The following is an 18,427-nucleotide window of genomic DNA, read 5'->3' on the forward strand; positions in this document are numbered from 1 at the left end:
TATTTTCCGTCAGCAATCACTTACATGAAGTATTTCAGCCTAAACACGAGTCTCTCCGTCACTCTGCTCTGCTGTAACCCGAGGAGAAAATTTTCCTTGTGGGATACAAGTGTTATCCAATGAGGAGAGAGAACGGCATGAAGGGCTGTGTGTGCAGCCAAGGGATGCGCGTGAATGTGGTGACGTAGCACGAGGACCAATTGATGCCTGACAAGGGCGGGGGCTGCTAACTCATGGTGCGTTCAAAGAAACTCGTACTTTGTGTTTTTCCTTCCTGTGAAGTCATACCAGTTCGATCTGGTACGAGTTCACGGGTCGGAAGTTACGAGTGGCCGTTATAGGGAACTTTCACAGACAACAGGATGGTAAAAACACGAGCTACGGGTTACCTGGAACGCTACCAAGTCGTAGTTGTGACTTGAAGCTGTAACTTACGGTTTCAAAAGCCTGCCTTGAACGCAGCATTAGCCGAAACGGCCGTGAAGCTGATATCTGCTTTAATTATCCTCTGAACACTTTGGATCAGAGCTGAAATATTCAATAATTTAGTTTTTAATCATGTTTTCCTGTTTGTTTTTGGGGTTTTTTTCATTCTCTATTAGCCGACCAAAAGAAATAATTGAGAATACAAATGTACCCGTCACGTTTTTGTTTTCACAGAACAAACTCAAAAACAAACAAATGATCTGCACAGAGCTGAGATTTATTTGTTTTACCTGATTCATTTACAAGAGAAAAAGAGGATTAAATCTGAGCAGTAAATATTTTCCTCTGGGAGCCGTCTGGGACTGTTTCCTCCACAGCAGGCGAGACAGGTGTGTGTGTGTGTGTGTGTGTGTGTGTGTCAGCAGCTGGTTTAATTTTATTTTATTTTATTAGTTTTGTTTTCTATAGACACACAAGTTTAAATCTGAAATGAAATACTCACATCAAAGTGTTTACAGCCCGTTGTGGCTCCACGTGTGAAAACTGAAGTGAAGGAAAGTGAAAATAATCTTCAGGTGTGAGAGAAGTCGGAGAGAAGCGAGCTCTCGCACACACCTGAGTCTCTGAAGCATTGTGGGTAATGTAGGCGCCAGAGGTTTGGAAAGAGGAGAAGACGAAGAAGTAGAAGGTTTGTAATGAAAGAGGAGATGTTTTGTTTTGTCTTGTTTTATTTTAGTTTTTTTTAAACACTTTCCACTGTGTGTCCGGTGATATTTTGTAGGAAAAGAGGCTGAATTAACAGGAAAATTTGAGCAGAAACCAAATAAAATAAAAAATAATAAAAAATATTGATATATAATCAGTTTACATTCCAAAAAACAACCGCGAAGACAATTCATATTGCGCACTAAACAGACAAAAACTTCGAGAGCTGAGTTTCCTTCTGCTGCATGTGACGTTGACTTGTTCTGGGTTGGTTGATTGATTGATTATCTTCTTGCTATTGGTCAGGATCAGCCTCTGTAGTATATAACCACCAGTCGAATGTGCATGAAGTCTTTATTTTTTTCCTTTTAGACGTTGTATTTATGAATGTTTGGTATGTTTTTATTTATGGACGTGTCTGTGTCTGTGGCTGCGGATCATGACGTCGCAGCCAAGTCAAACAAACTCAAACTGGAAGTGCAAAAACAATCTCAAGTCGCTCGTGTGTAAAATAATATTATTTTTTTTTGCTTTTAATAATGGAAAATTGTAATATTTTTGCGTGTTGTTTGTAACGTTTTTTGTCGATGCATCAGTTTCTTAGTTTTCATACGAGTTTGCGATTTTGTTGAATCAGTTTTGTAAATAAAGTTTATTCTTTAACCCTGTGAACTGTGTCTGTTTAGTTACTGTAGATTAAACTGTTCATGTGCTGAGCCGTGAGGAAACAGATGTTCACACAGATTTTAATAGAAACAATGAACAGCAGCTACAAGAGAGATGGATTAATCATTAATGGATTAAGTTTTAAAAAAAAATGTTTAGATCCGTCCAATAAAACTACTTCTTTATGATCCAGTGTCCAACCTTTTCACAATAAGAGCATCCTGTGGTGTTTTAAATAAAACTAATGTATGTTCATATTCACTGATTCTCACCAAAATGTGTTTAAATGTAAGGAACATATTATATACAGTGCACTGTGTTAAACAACAGATTTCTTCTTTTTCACTGTTTTCATTAGAAGCTCTGCTGCATTTGTCTGAGCATCATCATCATCATCAAACTTGTTGCACATTAGCAAGAGAAACAGGACCGCACTCCAATTTAAAGTATTTATTGCCACACGAACAGCAAACCACTGCATAACGTTACACACACACACAGGTTTTATTTATCTAATCACTAATCCGGCTGGAGCAGCAGCCGCAGTGACAAGAGAAGAGTAAAGAAAAAACACTTGAATATTGATAAATGACACCTGTGTGTGTAATGTATCGTATGCAGTGGTTTGCCTGATACACGCTGAAGCTGAAACGTTCGTGTGGCAATAAATACTTTGCTATTTGTACATTTTCTGTGTGGACTTTGTCTTGAGGATTCAGCACCCATTTATACTTTTGGAGGATTGAGCGCATTGTTTTTGGATTTCTAACATCAGCAAAAAGAAAAAGAAACTTTGCTCCATAGTCTTATTAATTAGGCTACAGCTCACAAAACTCCACAGGATGTCTTTTAAAACTTTAACCAGGTGTGACATTTTGAAAAGTTTATCTGATTTCTTGCAGAGAGTTCAATGAAAAAATCAACACTTTTTTTTTTATGAATATGAATATGAAACCACAGACAGCAGCTGGTTAGCTTAGCTTAGCATAAAGACTGGAGACATTAGTCTGAAGCTCATTAACTAACTCGTTATTGTTCAGTTTGTAGAATAATTGAAATGTTAAAGGGATAGTTGAACATTTTGGCAAATTGGCCCATTGCCATAATCCCTATAGTCATAGCAGTAGGTTCACTACCTTTAATTGTCGGTGCAAGCTGTTTTTAGAACGGCGGAGCAGAGCCGGAGGCGCACAGTATTTCCACGTTTAGCTCATCAAACTAAATACACAATCCAACAACTCCACAACGCTCTGGTGGACAAGTTGTGACCTGCACATTCACCACGCTATGAGATAATTATGTGACATTACGACACATGAAGGAAATACTCAGAACTACTTGCACCGATAATTAAAGGTGATGAACCTACTGCTATAGGGATTATGGTGAGAGGAGAATTTACCAAAATGTTGAAATATCCCTTTAAACCAAGAAATACATGAATGAAATGTACTGATAGCTCATAAACAAACACAGTGAATCAACACATTTAGTAACAGGAGGTTAACAACGCTAACGGTAACTTAGCTGTTTCCTGTTTCCAGTTCTTGTGAAGCTAATGCTAAGCTAACTAGCCTCTAGCTGTGACAGTGGTTGTGATCTTCTAACCCTCTCTCTGTAATATGAAGCTGCAGCAGGGACACTGATGAGAAGAAGTTCATTATAATATTAATAAAACAAACAAACAAGAAAAAAAAACGTATTTCACATTCAGTTTTGTAGAATCGTGCAGGTTTAGACACTAAAGTGTGTGAACTGTTCAGTCATTAAAACGACTCTCTGCTCCGCTCTCTTCAGTAGTCGACGTGTTTCAGGTTCATCTTTGGATCTTTAAGGCCGAGTGTGACTTAATTCACCCGTCACAGGTCAGTGCTGCTGCTTCTCCTTCAGGACGGCGTCACAGACACCGGGTCGGTGGCGCCGATGGCTCCTTAAAGGACAATTCCAGGTAAATTCAACCTGGAGTTTCTAATATTTTAGGTCTAACAGAATGAATCTGAACCGCCACAGCAGCGTATAATAGGAGCAGATGGATCTTAGGCTGTTTACATCCCATAACCACTTTTTTTTCCCACAGACAGCGTCAGAAGGCTTCAAACACACACCGAGGAGTTTGTTCACTTCAAGAAAGACGACATGTTTGTAACAAATTTCATCAAATTTGAAGCCGGCCAGCGTGAAAGGCAAATGATTACAATCTGCGCTCCTGACTGAACTCCACTGACATTTCTGCAATAAACTGTCTCTTTAAAAAGTTGACGCGCTCAGTATGTTTGCGTAACTCTGCATAATCCCGCCTATTACACGGTTTACGGGTGAAATCATTAATTTGACATAATGTTGATCAAAATACGACTTGATTTATGAACTGCATCATGTAGCACATCTATAATAAAGGTAGAATAAACAATATCCAGATTTACTCTGACTGCTACGAAGACGTTGTGCCTGTTGATGAAACAGACGGGAGACGACCTGTGTCTTTGCAAGACTTTGTTTGCCAGCTCCGTTAACAAACATGTCGACTTTCTTGAAGTGAACAAACTCCTCAGTGTATGTTTGAAGACATTTGACGTTGTCTGTGAAAACTAATTGTGGTTTTATGGGATGTAAACAGCCTAAACAGCCTAAAGATCGGTCTGCTGTCGTTATACGCTGCTGTGGTGATGCAGGGACAGACAGAACTACTGCAGAACAGGAGACATTTAAAAGAAAACCTGATGATTCATTCTGTTAGAGCTAAAAAAAAAATAGAAACCAGAGCCCCAGGCTGAATTTGCCTGGGTTTATCCTTTAAAGGAATAGTTCGCCAAAAAATGATTTTTGATCATGATGATCATGCTGATGAATACTCCGGAGTAGTTTTTTATTCCTCAAAGTGCATCTGGAGACCCGGGAGGCCAGTTCCTAGTCCAACCAAAACTTTATATGAGAATAATAGGGACTGACACGGGGGGTATACATATACTGTATATTCGGGGGGTTCGTACCCGTGCAGGGAAGTTACATAGTGCAGTTTCAGCCGACGCGACCCGGCTCAGGCTGCAGCGGCAGAACCATTCATCCTATTAACCATTTTTCTACCATTGCAATGAGTCTGGAAACATTCAGTACGTTTACATGCAGAGCTTAATCGAGCTATGCTCAAAATTCGATTTTGGCGTCAAGTCGGACTTCTGTCCTTGTCTCAATATACATGCAACTGAAAAAAACGAATAACTGACGGGGTCCGCCCCCTCATGCGGCGTCACCCGTCATTTCAGCGGGTTAATACGCCCCCTGTCCTGTTGACTTTTCTGTCACCTCGTAAAAAACTGAATATAAACAACTTAGTAAGCTTAATAATAAATTCTCAACTGCAGTTCCCGACCAGACGCGTCAGTCTGGGCTGGATGCGCGCTGAGAATAGGATACAGGCTTCCTTTCTCTCTCTCTCTCTCTCTTTTTTTTTAATAAAACACTCTTGCTGGTGGCGCTGTGTGAAATGCATTGATTGGCGCTGACGTTGGGTTTTTTTCTTTACTTTGCCGGGTTCAGGCGGCTTCTCTGCTCCACTTGGTGCCGTCTCTGCGGTTGTGGAGCATGCGCACACGCATTGTCCAGTTATACTCTGATTAAGGTGTTTACATGACGGAGAAAATCGAATTCCAATAGCATTATCTGGGTGTCTTAATCGGAGTTCTCAACTCCGATTTCAGTCGGACTAAGGTGTTTACATGCACTTCAGTTGTCCAGTTATAGTCGGATTAAGGCAATAATTCGTTTTTTTCAAGTGTCATGTAAACGTACCTATAATTTTAAGGCCGAAAAACTCTGCAATGTTACTTTAACACAAAAATTCCACTTACTTCTGCTTTAAATGGTTTTTGTGTAGTTTTATGGACGTTTTTCTGTCGGGCGCTATTGACTCTCATATAAAGTTTTGGTTGGACTCCGAACCGGCCTCCCGGGTCTCCAGATGCACTTTGAGGAATAAAAAAACTACTCCGGAGTATTCATCAGCATGAGGGTGAGTCACTAAATAATGACTGAATTTCATTTTTTTTGGTGAACTATTCCTTTAAGTCTGTGGCTATCAGACCTGCGGCCCCTCAGGTCTGTGGCGCCCTGAGCTCCAAGTCCATCGTGGACTCGAACGCCTCGGTGACCAGCTGTGGGACGGTGAAGCTCTCCACTGCCGCCACCGCCGCCGCCTCCACGTGTCCCAGCGTCTGATTGGTCACCACCTCCTCCATCACCGCGTCGCTGGGCTCCATCACCACCCTCACCACGCAGCCACCGGAGGAGGAGGCGGAGGAGGAGGAGCCGTTGTCGTCCGCCGCCGCCGCCGTGACGACGTAGTCCACCGCCGCCGTCGTCATCAGCGACGCTTCGACCGTTTTGGCGGCTTCGCCCTCAGCGGCCGAACTTCCCTCCACGTCCGTCACCACCACGTTCCTCAGCTTCCTCTGCCGGGGGTTGTAGTTCTCGGTGCGTTTGTGGATCTGGATGTGTCGCCTCAGGTGAGCCTGCGAGGGAGAGGAAGAGGAAGAGGAAGAGACGGTTCGGTTCTGATCGGATCGATTTTGATTGATTGATTGAAAACTTTATTGAACAACATTAGACAAGTGTTCAAAATAGGGGTGCACCGAATGGCATTTTTTGGCCGAAGCCGAATACCGAATAAAATCAAAACGCTTGGCCGAATAACCGAATAATACCGAATACCGAAAGTGGTTATAAAGTTTTTAAATAAAATATTTTTTTAAACTTAATTTTCAAAGAAAGTAAATGTTTATTGACTATTCTGACAGTTTTTGAATATTCCAGTTGCCGTTGCTCATCAAAAAAGCACAACAAGTTATATAAAGTTTTTCATTTAGGCTATATCGGCCCATTGTGAGTGCTGAAAGATCTATGCAAGTAGGCCTACATTCCCAAAAAACCCAAGTGTCTTTTAAAACAGTGGTTCCTAACCTTTCTTGGTCAGATTTTTTTTAATTCATCAATTAGGCTACTAGACATTTCAGGCGACCTCATTTGAATTTCAGGCGACCCCACGTGGGGTCCCGACCCCAAGGTTGGGAAACTCTGTTTTAAAAGCTGTCGGCCACGGACGGAGTGGGCCGACGTGGGCGACGTGCAACGGTGCGCGCGGTCGCTGTGCAGCTTTCCCCCCACTGCTCTTGTTGCTGTTGTTTTTCCAGCAGTAGGAGTCACTTACTAATAAAGCTGGGGTTTAAGCTGCCGTTTCGATCATCGCGCAATCGTGTATTTATCAGACTTTTTTTTTTTTAATATACTGTATATTCGGCCTTGCTTTTCGCTCATTCCACCGAAGGCTGAATGTTGCTTTTTTTGCAATATTCGGCCGAATATATTCGGTTACCGAATATTCGGTGCATCCCTAGTTTAAAAGGATTAAAAACACAATAAAGCCCAAAGGCTTATTTCCATTGTGGTCCTATTTGATGGTAGACAGTACACATGGATTTAAAAACAAGGAAGACAAACACACAACACATGGACTAAAAACATGGGAGAAAGACACTAGGGCACATAGACTACAACATTGAAGAGAAAGAACAAGATGAAATAGATAAAACAAGAGATTAGGTCCCAAACAGAAACAACAAAACATTAAACAGACACACACACAAACAAACAATACAATAATCTAGTGCTTCACGGCTCTTTTGATTTAATTTATCGGTTGGCTAACCATTTTTTTTATTGAGGACTTAAAAAGAAAGTAGGAGGAGCTAACAGTTTTAAGGTTTAAAGGAAGGCCATTCCACAAGACAGCTGCTGAGTAAAGAAAAGAAAACTTTCCCATACAGCTCTTGAATCGGCAGAGCCTGTAGTCAGTGGAGCGCCCCCTGGTGGAGTAATTGTGTGTGTCACTGACTTTGGAGAAGTAGTTTACTAAATACTTTGGTGCCAGGTTATTGACGGAGTGACGGTTTAACGGAGATGCGAGGAAGCGATTGATCGATTGATTAACGACGAAGACACCGACCTGTCGCGTGAACTTGTATCCGCAGTCGATGCACTCGAACTTCCTCATGCCTTTGTGGCGCCGCAGGTGAACGCGGAGCTGCTCCCTCGCTGGTGGAGACAGAAACCACAGGGAAAAGTCGTTAATGATCTTGTTTTATTTAAAGGGATAGTTCAACATTTTAGCAAATTGGTCCATTGGCATAATTGCTACAGTCATAGCAGTAGGTTTGTTACCTTTAATTGTCGTGAGCTGCTCAGAGCTACGTTACGGAGGCTCATGGGATTTCTTGGTTTCCCTCATCAAATACACAATCCAACAACTCCACAACGCTCTGGTGGACAAGTTGTGACCTGCACATTCACCACGCTATGAGATAATAACACAACGTTACCAGACAGAGTTGTTTTAGAGGGAAATACAGAGACTGCTTGATGAAAAACTGTCCCTGAAGGCAACGTGCATCAGTGGTTTTGCATGAATTTCCCTCTAAAACAACTCTGTCTGGTAACGTTCTGTTATTATCTCATAGTGTGGTGAATGTGCAGGTCACAACTTGTCCACCAGAGCGTTTTGGAGTTGTTGGATTGTGTATTTGATGAGTTTGATGAGGGAAACCAATAAAAATCCCATGAGCCTCCGTAGCGTAGCTCTGAGCAGCTCATGGCTCTGCTCCACCGTTCTAAAAATAGCTTGCACCGACAATTAAAGGTAACGATCCTACTGCTATATGACTATAGGGATTATGGCAATGGGCCAATTTGCCAAAATGTTGAACTATCCCTTTAACTATTGATCTATTATCGATCAGCTGGTTGTGTCTCTCTCACCTTTGAAGGTCTTGCCACAGATCTGGCAGCAGTGCGGTCGACCCTCCTCGTGTTTACTGGCCTTGTGTCGGACCAGCGCTCCTTTCTCCGTGAACCGCTGCTCACACACGTCGCAGCTGAACGGACGCTCGCCGGTGTGCGTGCGGTGGTGTTTGTCTAGACTGGCTGGGATCAACAAACACAAATTACAGTCATCAATATAATCAATAGTATCTGCAACCTGGCTCATGTGATTTCTGGTTTAGTCTCAGATTTATTGATTTGTTGTTTCCAGACTCAACACTGTCGATGGTTCAGTTGGCAAGATGAGCAATTCAGAAATATCTTTAAAGGGACAACGAGGAGTTTTGGAAAAGCGAAGCGTTTTCACACTACATTTATGAGCCTCCGCGCGCACCGTACATTTCTTTGACCGGCGCAAGACGGACTCATGTTTTCATTCATCAATAATTAAAGTCAGAGGTTCAAAGACGATCACATACCACCGTAGTTCCGACCATAAACGGCGGTTCGGCGGCGTTATTCTCATAACTCGCCACGAAGGAAACGCTGGTCGGCTCGACCAGCATTTCCGCCACCACTAATAATAACAAAATAACGATAGAGACAGAACGATATATTTATCGAAAATGGGCCCATTAACAAGTGTGGGTAGCGGAGATTCATCCACATTAACGTGAGACTTTTTTATAACCGAATAGAAACTCCTCGTTGTCCCTTTAAAAATTCTTTTAAAACATGATTTGTATTATACAGCTTTCTGGGCCCAAAGGGTTTTCTGTTTTTTGTTTCTTTTTTCTTGTCTTTAGCACTGTCATAGATCATTTGTGATGTTGTCAAGGAATGTTTGTGTTTCTCTTTAATAAAAATAAAGTAAAAAAAAAAGCATCGATTTGTTAAAATGTACATTTTGTATTCATTTTGGTTTTATGTCATTTGAACCATTTTTAACAAAAGTCAGACTGAATGCTTCTGAAAATGTCAAATGGTGTAACCTCAAAAGTATTAAATATTTGATCAACCTACAGTAGATTTAAGTGCACTTATAAAAAATATACTTTCTTCTGAAAATATAAAATTAAAATAGATTTTTTGCTGTGTTTCTATATTTACATTTAAATGCATTTTGACAACACTGAGCAGGATGTGTCCTAGAAACGAAAGCTTTCTTCTAAATAAAGTAACAAATTATGTAAAGTTTGTCAAGAAATATAGTGTTTACATTTATTCCATGTTTGAGTCCAGATTTATTTTCCTGTATAAAAAAAATACTAGTTACACCACTTGACATAAAATATACATTCAATGAAACAAAGTGTCTGTTTGTGGAATAATCACATTTTGTATTGGGATGTTTTCTTAAAGTTCATCTACAGTTTTTTTTTTTAAGCTCAGTTTAGTTTGAGTTAAAGTAGTAGTTTACATTTTTCACAAATTGTTTGAGATCATCACACTAGTTATTATCAGTTCATGTTCATGGATTTATGGACGATTATCACTGGATAACTCTGCTGTATCATCACACAACGTCACAGAACTGAGTTTTAAATAATGTGCATCATCCAAGTGGTTTTTAATGAGGTAATGAGGTTTAAGTGCATCAGTCTCTAAGTGCCTCAGAGTTTGAAAACGTGTTCATCATGTTGTGCTGATGATATAAAACACCAGGAGTGTGAGTGTGTGTGTGTTACCTTGCGTCCTGAAGGTTTTTCCACACAGGTGACACTGGTACGGTTTCTCTCCGCTGTGGATCCTCAGGTGCATGTTGAGGTTGTTCTTCTGGGAGAAGGCGTGTCCACACAGGCTGCACACGAACGGACGCTCGTTCCTGCAAAAAGCTCAGTCAGTCAGTGAATCTGCTCCAACAGACAGAAAGACGGCAGCAGCATCAGAGCAGAGTGTAAATATCTGACCTGTGAATGGCTTTGATGTGCATCTGCAGGCCGTTTCTACTGGACGCTCGGTGGCCGCACTCCTCACACACAAACGGCTTCTCGCCGCGATGCTTCGCCGCTTCGTGCACACGCAGCTCCGTCCGGGTCAGGAAGGTTTTGGGACACTGGGGGCACTTTAAATAAATAAATAAAAAAATAAAGTTGTTTCAATGCTGCGTGATGCAACCCAGTGTCAAGTGGTGTAACTGCTCATTTTATACAGGAAATAAATCTGGAGTCAAATGTGGAATAAATGTAATTCACTTCTTTTACAACCAACACTATGTTTCCTGACAGATTTTACATAATTTATCACATTATTTAGAAAAATGCATTAAAAATGCTAAAATGCATTAAATTCTAAATAAAGAAACACAGCAAAAAAAAAATCTATTTCAATTTAATGTTTTTAGAAGAAAGTGCACTGTAGGTGGATAAAATATTTAATATTTATCCTTCTTTTGTGGTTATACCATTTGACATTTTCAGGGCATTCAGTCTGGTGCAAATGTCATTTCAAATGACATAAAACCACCATGAAAACAAAATACATATTTATTATTTATACAAATTACATATTTCTGACTTGCTCATCATGCCAGCCCTTATTTGTCACTGTCCCACAAACACGTTAACCCCCTGAAGGCATCACCCAGTGCAGGTGGTGGAGGAGGAGACTCACAGCGTGTGGTTTGGGGTAACCGTGGATCTTCATCATGTGAATCGTCAGGTTCTTCTTGTACAGAAACTGTTCGGGACACGATGAGCACTGGAAAAGAACATTTCACAAACAGTTAATATCAAAATTTGTGAGCTCTTTAATCTCACTAATTCAGTTTCCTCTGATTTTATTAGGGAAGATTCGGCCTGAAACTGAAATATCAGCAGAGCTTTGGGAGGAGGAGGAGGAGGAACTGCCTCGGGTCCATTGTTGTTCTATTAACTCACGTTATAGCAGGTTAATTCAGTACAAGGAGCTGCTTTACTTAAAGGGATAGTTCAACATTTTGACAAATTGGCCCATTGCCATAATCCCTATAGTCATAGCAGTAGGTTCGTTACCCTTAATTGTCGGTGCAAGCTGTTTTTAGAACGACGGAGCAGAGCTGCGAGCTGCACAGAGCTACGCTACGGAGGCTCATGGGATTTCTTGGTTTCCCTCATCAAACTCATCAAATACACAATCCAACAACTCCACAACGCTCTGGTGGACAAGTTGTGACCTGCACATTCACCACGCTATGAGATAATAACACAATGTTACCAGACAGAGTTGTTTTAGAGGGAAATACAGAGACTGCTTGATGAAAAACTGTCCCTGAAGGCAACGTGCATCAGCGGTTTTGCATGAATTTACCTCTAAAACAACTCTGTCTGGTAACGTTCTGACTGTTTTGTAAAGTTAAAACGTAGTATTAAAGTATTAAAAAAAGAAAAACACTTTACCATTTCACTGAAGGTGCTTTTTATTTTATTTTTTTGTTAATAACTCAGATTTCAGACTTCATGTCCTCACCTTATGGGGCATATCTCCGGTGTGCGTCACCACGTGGAGGCGTAGCTGCTCTTTTCCATTGAAGGTGGAGGAGCAGGTCACACAGGTGTACGTCTGAGGACATAACAACACAAACACATGTGATTCACTTTCTTTCTTTCTTTCTTTCTTTGATCATCTTTCTTCTTAAACATTGTTTTTATTCCTCACCTGAACTCGAGCGCAGTCTCTGATCTCATGCAGCAACAGATTCTCCTTCCTGAAGTATCTCTTCCCACATTTCGTGCAACCAAACGGCCGCTCCCCCGTGTGTCGCCTGAGGAAAACACCACATTAGTTACTAGGGGTGGGTATTGCCAAGGACCTCACGATACGATACGCATCACGATACTTGAGTCACGATACGATACGATATTGCGATATCCAAATTTTGCGATATATTGCTATATATTGCGAAATTCTACGATATTCTACATAGTTCACTGAAAAGTGTAAAAGGCATTATGCATCTTAAAATCCGAGTTGTATGTACATCAGATGATAGTGATAATTTATGGGACAAACTGAGTCAAAACAATGTAATTCCATGCCATTTTATACAAGTGCAAGTTACAACAACATATTTGCATGTACAACACACTGTCTGAGGTAGCAGTAGCCTACAGTGACACCTCGCGGAGCAGAGGTTCGGAAGTCGTACTGGATTTACGTCTGAAACATGATTTATTATTTGAAAAAATATCGATATTGGGGGACATCGAGTGGAGCAGGAGGTTAAGCAGGCGCCCCATGTAGAGGCTACAGTCCTCAATCCCCCCTCTCTCTGTCTCTCTCAACTATACTATCACTCAAGGCATCAAAAGCCAAAAGCCAAAAAAAAAAAAAAAATCGATATTTAAATATTGAATATCGTATCGCATCGCGATATATTGCCATATCGATATTTTTGCCCACCCCTATTAGTTAACTGATCCGTTCATGGTTATTTTGAAGTAAAACAGATCATCAGAGGGAGATGTGTCTCTACCTGTTGTGGACTTTGAGGTAGTACTTGCTCTTGAAGGACTTGTCACAGACGGGACACTGCACCGACTCCTTCCTGGATTCGTCCTCCACAGATTCGCCGTTCTCGCTTTTCTCCGTCGTCTTGCTCTTGCGTTTCCGTCCCGTCGACGTGGCCGGAGCGGAGGAAGAAGAGGCCTCGGCGACGGGAACGTACTCTTCGTCTGAGCCCTCGGTGACTCCATCAAAATCCCCTGCGTCCTCCTCCTCCTCTTCGTCTTCCTCCTCCTCCTCCTCGGCCTCCTCGGCCTCCTCCAGCCCTCGACCTGCTGCACCGTTATCGTTCATGTCGATGTGTAACTCCGGCGTCTGCAACAACACAAGAGACACAAAATCACATTGATGCATCATAATATTCAGATGTTTTTGGTGTGATACTGTTTTGTCTTTTAATATTTAATCAATAGTTTTACATGGTGACTGTGGTTTTGTGTTGATGTTGATGTCTTAGATCGCCTTTTACTCATTTAAACACTTGGATATGCAAAATCTAAACACCAGACAATGATTAGGATACTAAAAGAGTTTGTTTTGTTTTGTTTTTTGCTTTTTTTCTTGAAAATCAAGGTCACTGAAGTAACCATATGGTCCAAAAAGGTGAATATGTAAAAGTATAGAACAACAGACAGATAAAATTAAAGGAAAGTGTGTGAAAAATACAAAAATACTTATTCCAAACTTTAAAAATCTATTATATGTGTTCAATAAAGTGTTATAGTTTCCCAATAAATCTCAATACATCCCATCGTCTCTCTCTCACACTTTAAAGGGATAGTTCAACATTTTGGCAAATTGGCCCATTGCCATAATCCCTATAGTCATAGCAGTAGGTTTGTTACCTTTAATTGTCGGTGCAAGCTGTTTTTAGAACGGCGGAGCAGAGCCGTGAGCTGCTCAGAGCTACGCTACAGAGGCTCATGGGATTTCTTGGTTTCCCTCATCAAACTCATCAAATACACAATCCAACAACTCCACAACGCTCTGGTGGACAAGTTGTGACCTGCACATTCACCACGCTATGAGATAATAACACAACGTTACCAGACAGAGTTGTTTTAGAGGGAAATACAGAGACTGCTTGATGAAAAACTGTCCCTGAAGGCAACGCGCATCAGAGGTTTTGCATGAATTTGCCTCTAAAACAACTCTGTGTGGTAACGTTGTGTTATTATCTCATAGCGTGGTGAATGTGCAGGTCACAACTTGTCCACCAGAGCGTTGTGGAGTTGTTGGATTGTGTATTTGATGAGTTTGATGAGGGAAACCAAGAAATCCCATAATGAGGGGCGTAGCGTAGCTCTGAACAGCTCACGGCTCTGCTCCGCCGTTCTAAAAATAGCTTGCACCGACAATTAAAGGTAACGAACCTACTGCTATGACTATAGGGATTCCTTTAAACATCTCTTACCTCCGGTTCACCAGTAGTCGTCTGTTCTGGGTTTTGTTGTTTCTCCACAGCGTCACTCCGTTGCTCCGCTGCTCTCTTATTGGCTGCATCCGTGGCTGTGGGGTCAGTGTTGGGCCCCTCATCGGTCACCAGCCTCCTAGGGCCCTTCACCACCCGACCAGAGCGCGTGGTGGTCGTCATGGTGATGGAGTTTGAGCTGGTGGTGTCAGCATCAGTACTGGACTCTGCGTCTCTGGAGACCGTGGACTCTTCTTTGACTGGACACTGAGCAGCTGAATCTGCTGCTGCGGACGACGTCGTTGTCTTCCTCGGTCGTCCTCTCTTCCGCTTCAGAGGAACCGGCGGCTCCTCGGACGCAGATGCAGATGCAGATGCAGATGCAGATGCAGATGTTTCCTTGAACTGCCGACAGAGAGCGAGGGCTTCTGGGACGGCGAGGCTGGCGGCGGCGTGCTGCACCTTGTCCAGGTTGTCCGTGTCCAGCCGGAGCTCCCCGGTGTAGACGAAGTTGAGGAGCAGCTCCAGGCCGTCGTTGGGACACTCCTGCAGGCTGAGCTCCATGCAGGAGGAGGAGGAGGAGGAGGAGGAGGTGCTGGACTTCTGGACCAGCTCGCTGAAACAGGCCAGGATGTTGCGGTGGGCGAGGTAGACCACGCCCCCTCCGACGTTCAGCGCCGCATCACAGAACCTCCCCACCGCCCTCTGCTGGTTGAGGGAGGACAGGACACGCTGAGCATGGCCGCTCCCGCTCCCGACTGCTGCTGCGGCCGCCGCCGCCGGCATCTGACCGGCCGCACTGGGAACGGATGCTGCACGAGACACAAACGATATGAGTGTTTATAATAGGGCTGGGCGATATGGCCTAAAATCAATATCACGATATATTGAGCAGTTCGCCTCGAAAACGATAAATGGACGATAACTACTCAGCCCCCCCCCCCCCTGCAAAAAATAGGACCCCTGGACCTATTTATTGCAATTATTTTTTATTGCCATATCTGCTCTGTATGTATTTACAGAGGTGCCACTTTAAAGGGATAGTTCAACATTTTGGCAAATTGGCCCATTGCCATAATCGCTATAGTCATAGCAGTAGGTTCGTTACCTTTATTTGTCGGTGTAAGCTATTTTTAGAACGGAGGAGCGGAGCGGCAGGCTGTTCAGAGCTACACTATGGAGGCTAATGGAATTTCTTGGTTTCCCTCATCAAACTCATCAAATACAAAATCCCAAAACTCCAAAACGCTTTCGTGGACAAGTTGTGACCTGCACAATCACCACGCTATGAGATAATAATGGAACGTTACGAAACGGAGCCGTTTTAGAGGTAAATTCATGCAAAACCGCTGATGCGCGTTGCGTTCAGGGACAGTTTTTCAGCAAGCAGACTCTGTATTTACCCTGCATTTACCTCGAAAACGGCTCCGTTTCGTAACGTTCCATTATTATCTCATATCGTGGTGAATGTGCAGGTCACAACTTGTCCACGAAAGCGTTTTGGAGTTTTGGGATTTTGTATTTGATGAGTTTGATGAGGGAAACCAAGAAATTCCATTAGCCTTCATAGTGTAGCTCTGAACAGCCTGCCGCTCCGCTCCTCCGTTCTTAAAATAGCTTACACCGACAAATAAAGGTAACGAACCTACTGCTATGACTATAGCGATTATGGCAATGGGCCAATTTGCCAAAATGTTGAACTATCCCTTTAAGGGACTGTAAAATTACACTGTCTGAAAATATGTTAAGAAAATACAAATAAAGTACTTTTAGTTGTTCAGATTTATTGAACAACTGATAAGCACACATTACAGCACACATTAGGCTACAGCATTTCTTTTTGAAATAAACTGCTCTTCCTCCGCAACCAGATGACTACCTCAGCAGCCGCAGCCGCTTCAACTTTTGAACGTTTTCGCTACATTTAGTTGTGGCTGCCGCTGCTTCTTAATTATCGCCGCCAATATTTCATAATGCGGTCGGAGCAGATGCACAGTAATAATCTACTCTCACTGTGTAAACTTCAAGTGCCAACACACACAGCCAAAAAAGACAAAAACGACTTTTATTTTCTTTCTTTTTTTAAAACCTAATTTACTGACATGGGCAAAATGACGTTGTTTATTGTCATAAATTTCGGTATCGGTAAATTTTCGGTTTATCGCCCAGGCCTAGTTTATAATAATTAACACTTAAACACTTAATCAAAATAATTGGTGATTCATTTTCTGTCTATAAACTTATTGTTTATTGCTTTAATACAGATGTTGTGTGTTACTCTCCAGTGGTTCCCAACCTTTTTAACAAGTGGTAACGTAGATTCATCCACATTAATATGAGACTCTTTTATAACCAAATACAAACTCCTCATTGTTGTCGTTGTTAATTAGTTAAAAAAATATTTTTATCAGTAATTTTTTAAAATCAATTACTAGACATTCAGGCGACCCCATTTGAATTCCCGGCGACCCCACGTGGGGTCCCGACCCCAAGGTTGAAAAACACTGGGATAGTCCATTATATAAAACACAAATTCAGACATACTAGATGACAATACAATAAAAATAGTAATGTACAACATCAACAACATAGAAACATAGATAGACAATCCTACAGGTTACTTCTGATGTAAAGTGTGAAGTAGAAAAATGTGCTTAGATAAAGTGCTGGTTTGCTTGTTTGACGATAAAGTGCAAAGTGCTCGTAGCTCGAGTTATTATAGTGAGAGGACAATTATGAGGAATTTAAAAGTGTATGTTAAGTCTCTTACTGCTGTCTGTGATATTTTATCCTCCTCCTTATGCTAAATAACTTTGTCAATTAATTAATAAGTTGATCAGCAGAAAGTTATTCACCAACTATTTTGATCAATGATTAATCAATGAACTTAATTAAGTGTTTTTCTAATGAAAATGGTTCAAACAAACATCTGGCCCCTGTTAAATGAGTTCTATATTCAAACAATGGGAATAAAAGTGACTTACTGTACTTACACATTTGAGACCTTTATTTCTTTTCATGGCACTGTATACTTATACTTAGTTTTATGTGTCACTGCACAACTTTTGGTACTTTCCAAATGAGGCAGTTTGCATACAAATATATGAAATACACAACACTTAATTAAAGATATGACTAGTGTCCACCATTAGTTGACTGACTGAAAAATAACTGGCAATTGTTATACGAAATAGCTCATGGCTCCAACTTCTCAAATCTAAGAATTTAAAGCTTTACTGCTGAACATTTTCTATAATCTGAATTGTTTTTTTCATTTATCAGTTTAAGATCTATATTACAGTTTGGACAAAACAAGCACTGACGACACAACACTTTGTTTCCTGAATAATAGTTACCAAAACTTTTTAATTCCCCCTTTGAACTGAATCCACTGATTTTTTAATAGTTGTAGTTGTAGTCAGACCCACCCAGGAGAGATATCACCTCTTTTATAATGGCTAAATGAATTACAGTCGAGTTAATAACAGCTACGACATCCACTGAGATTATTATTTTACAAGAAACTCCTCTCGTCCGTTTTGCTCTAGTTATTATTATGCATACGTACATTCAGATATGGCTTTAAAAAAAATAATGACTGCAGTCCCCTGGCTACCTACGCACCTCCACGTTTATTTCCTAGCACTGATCTTTAAAGACGCTCCCTTAGCGCGGCGGTACTCACCCGAAAGCTGCATTTCAGCACTCCCACATCTGCATTATCGATTAAAACTTATCATTTACTCCTGCTAATTGATCAGCTGCACCCGCTCTGGGCCTAACTGTGACTGGTGTAGGGAAAAACAACACAGCCTGGCGACATGCACCTTGTTTTCGTTTCTTCTTGCAGGCCCCTAAAAAACTGAGCTGCAGAAGGAACAGGATGTGACGGTGTTTACGCGACCGAACTCCGGGAAAGGTCTTTGT

General features: G+C 41.6%; 1 protein-coding gene across 1 annotated transcript; it reads right to left on the reverse strand.

Annotated features, from left to right (window-relative positions):
• Positions 1-5,823: 5,823 nt before the first annotated feature.
• zbtb48 (zinc finger and BTB domain containing 48) lies at positions 5,824-18,380 on the reverse strand. The gene is made up of 11 exons (XM_083974681.1): positions 18,186-18,380; positions 14,504-15,312; positions 13,061-13,404; positions 12,244-12,349; positions 12,055-12,147; positions 11,221-11,307; positions 10,518-10,672; positions 10,296-10,432; positions 8,605-8,769; positions 7,796-7,884; positions 5,824-6,305 (listed from the first exon to the last, which is right to left on the reverse strand). Exons 1-11 carry the CDS (start codon positions 18,196-18,198, stop codon positions 5,889-5,891), a joined length of 2,415 nt encoding a protein of 804 aa, XP_083830807.1. The 5' UTR covers positions 18,199-18,380; the 3' UTR covers positions 5,824-5,888.
• Positions 18,381-18,427: the final 47 nt, after the last annotated feature.

This window comes from Trachurus trachurus (genome assembly GCF_905171665.1).
Source record: "Trachurus trachurus genome assembly, chromosome: 7".
Lineage (NCBI taxonomy): Eukaryota > Metazoa > Chordata > Actinopteri > Carangiformes > Carangidae > Trachurus > Trachurus trachurus.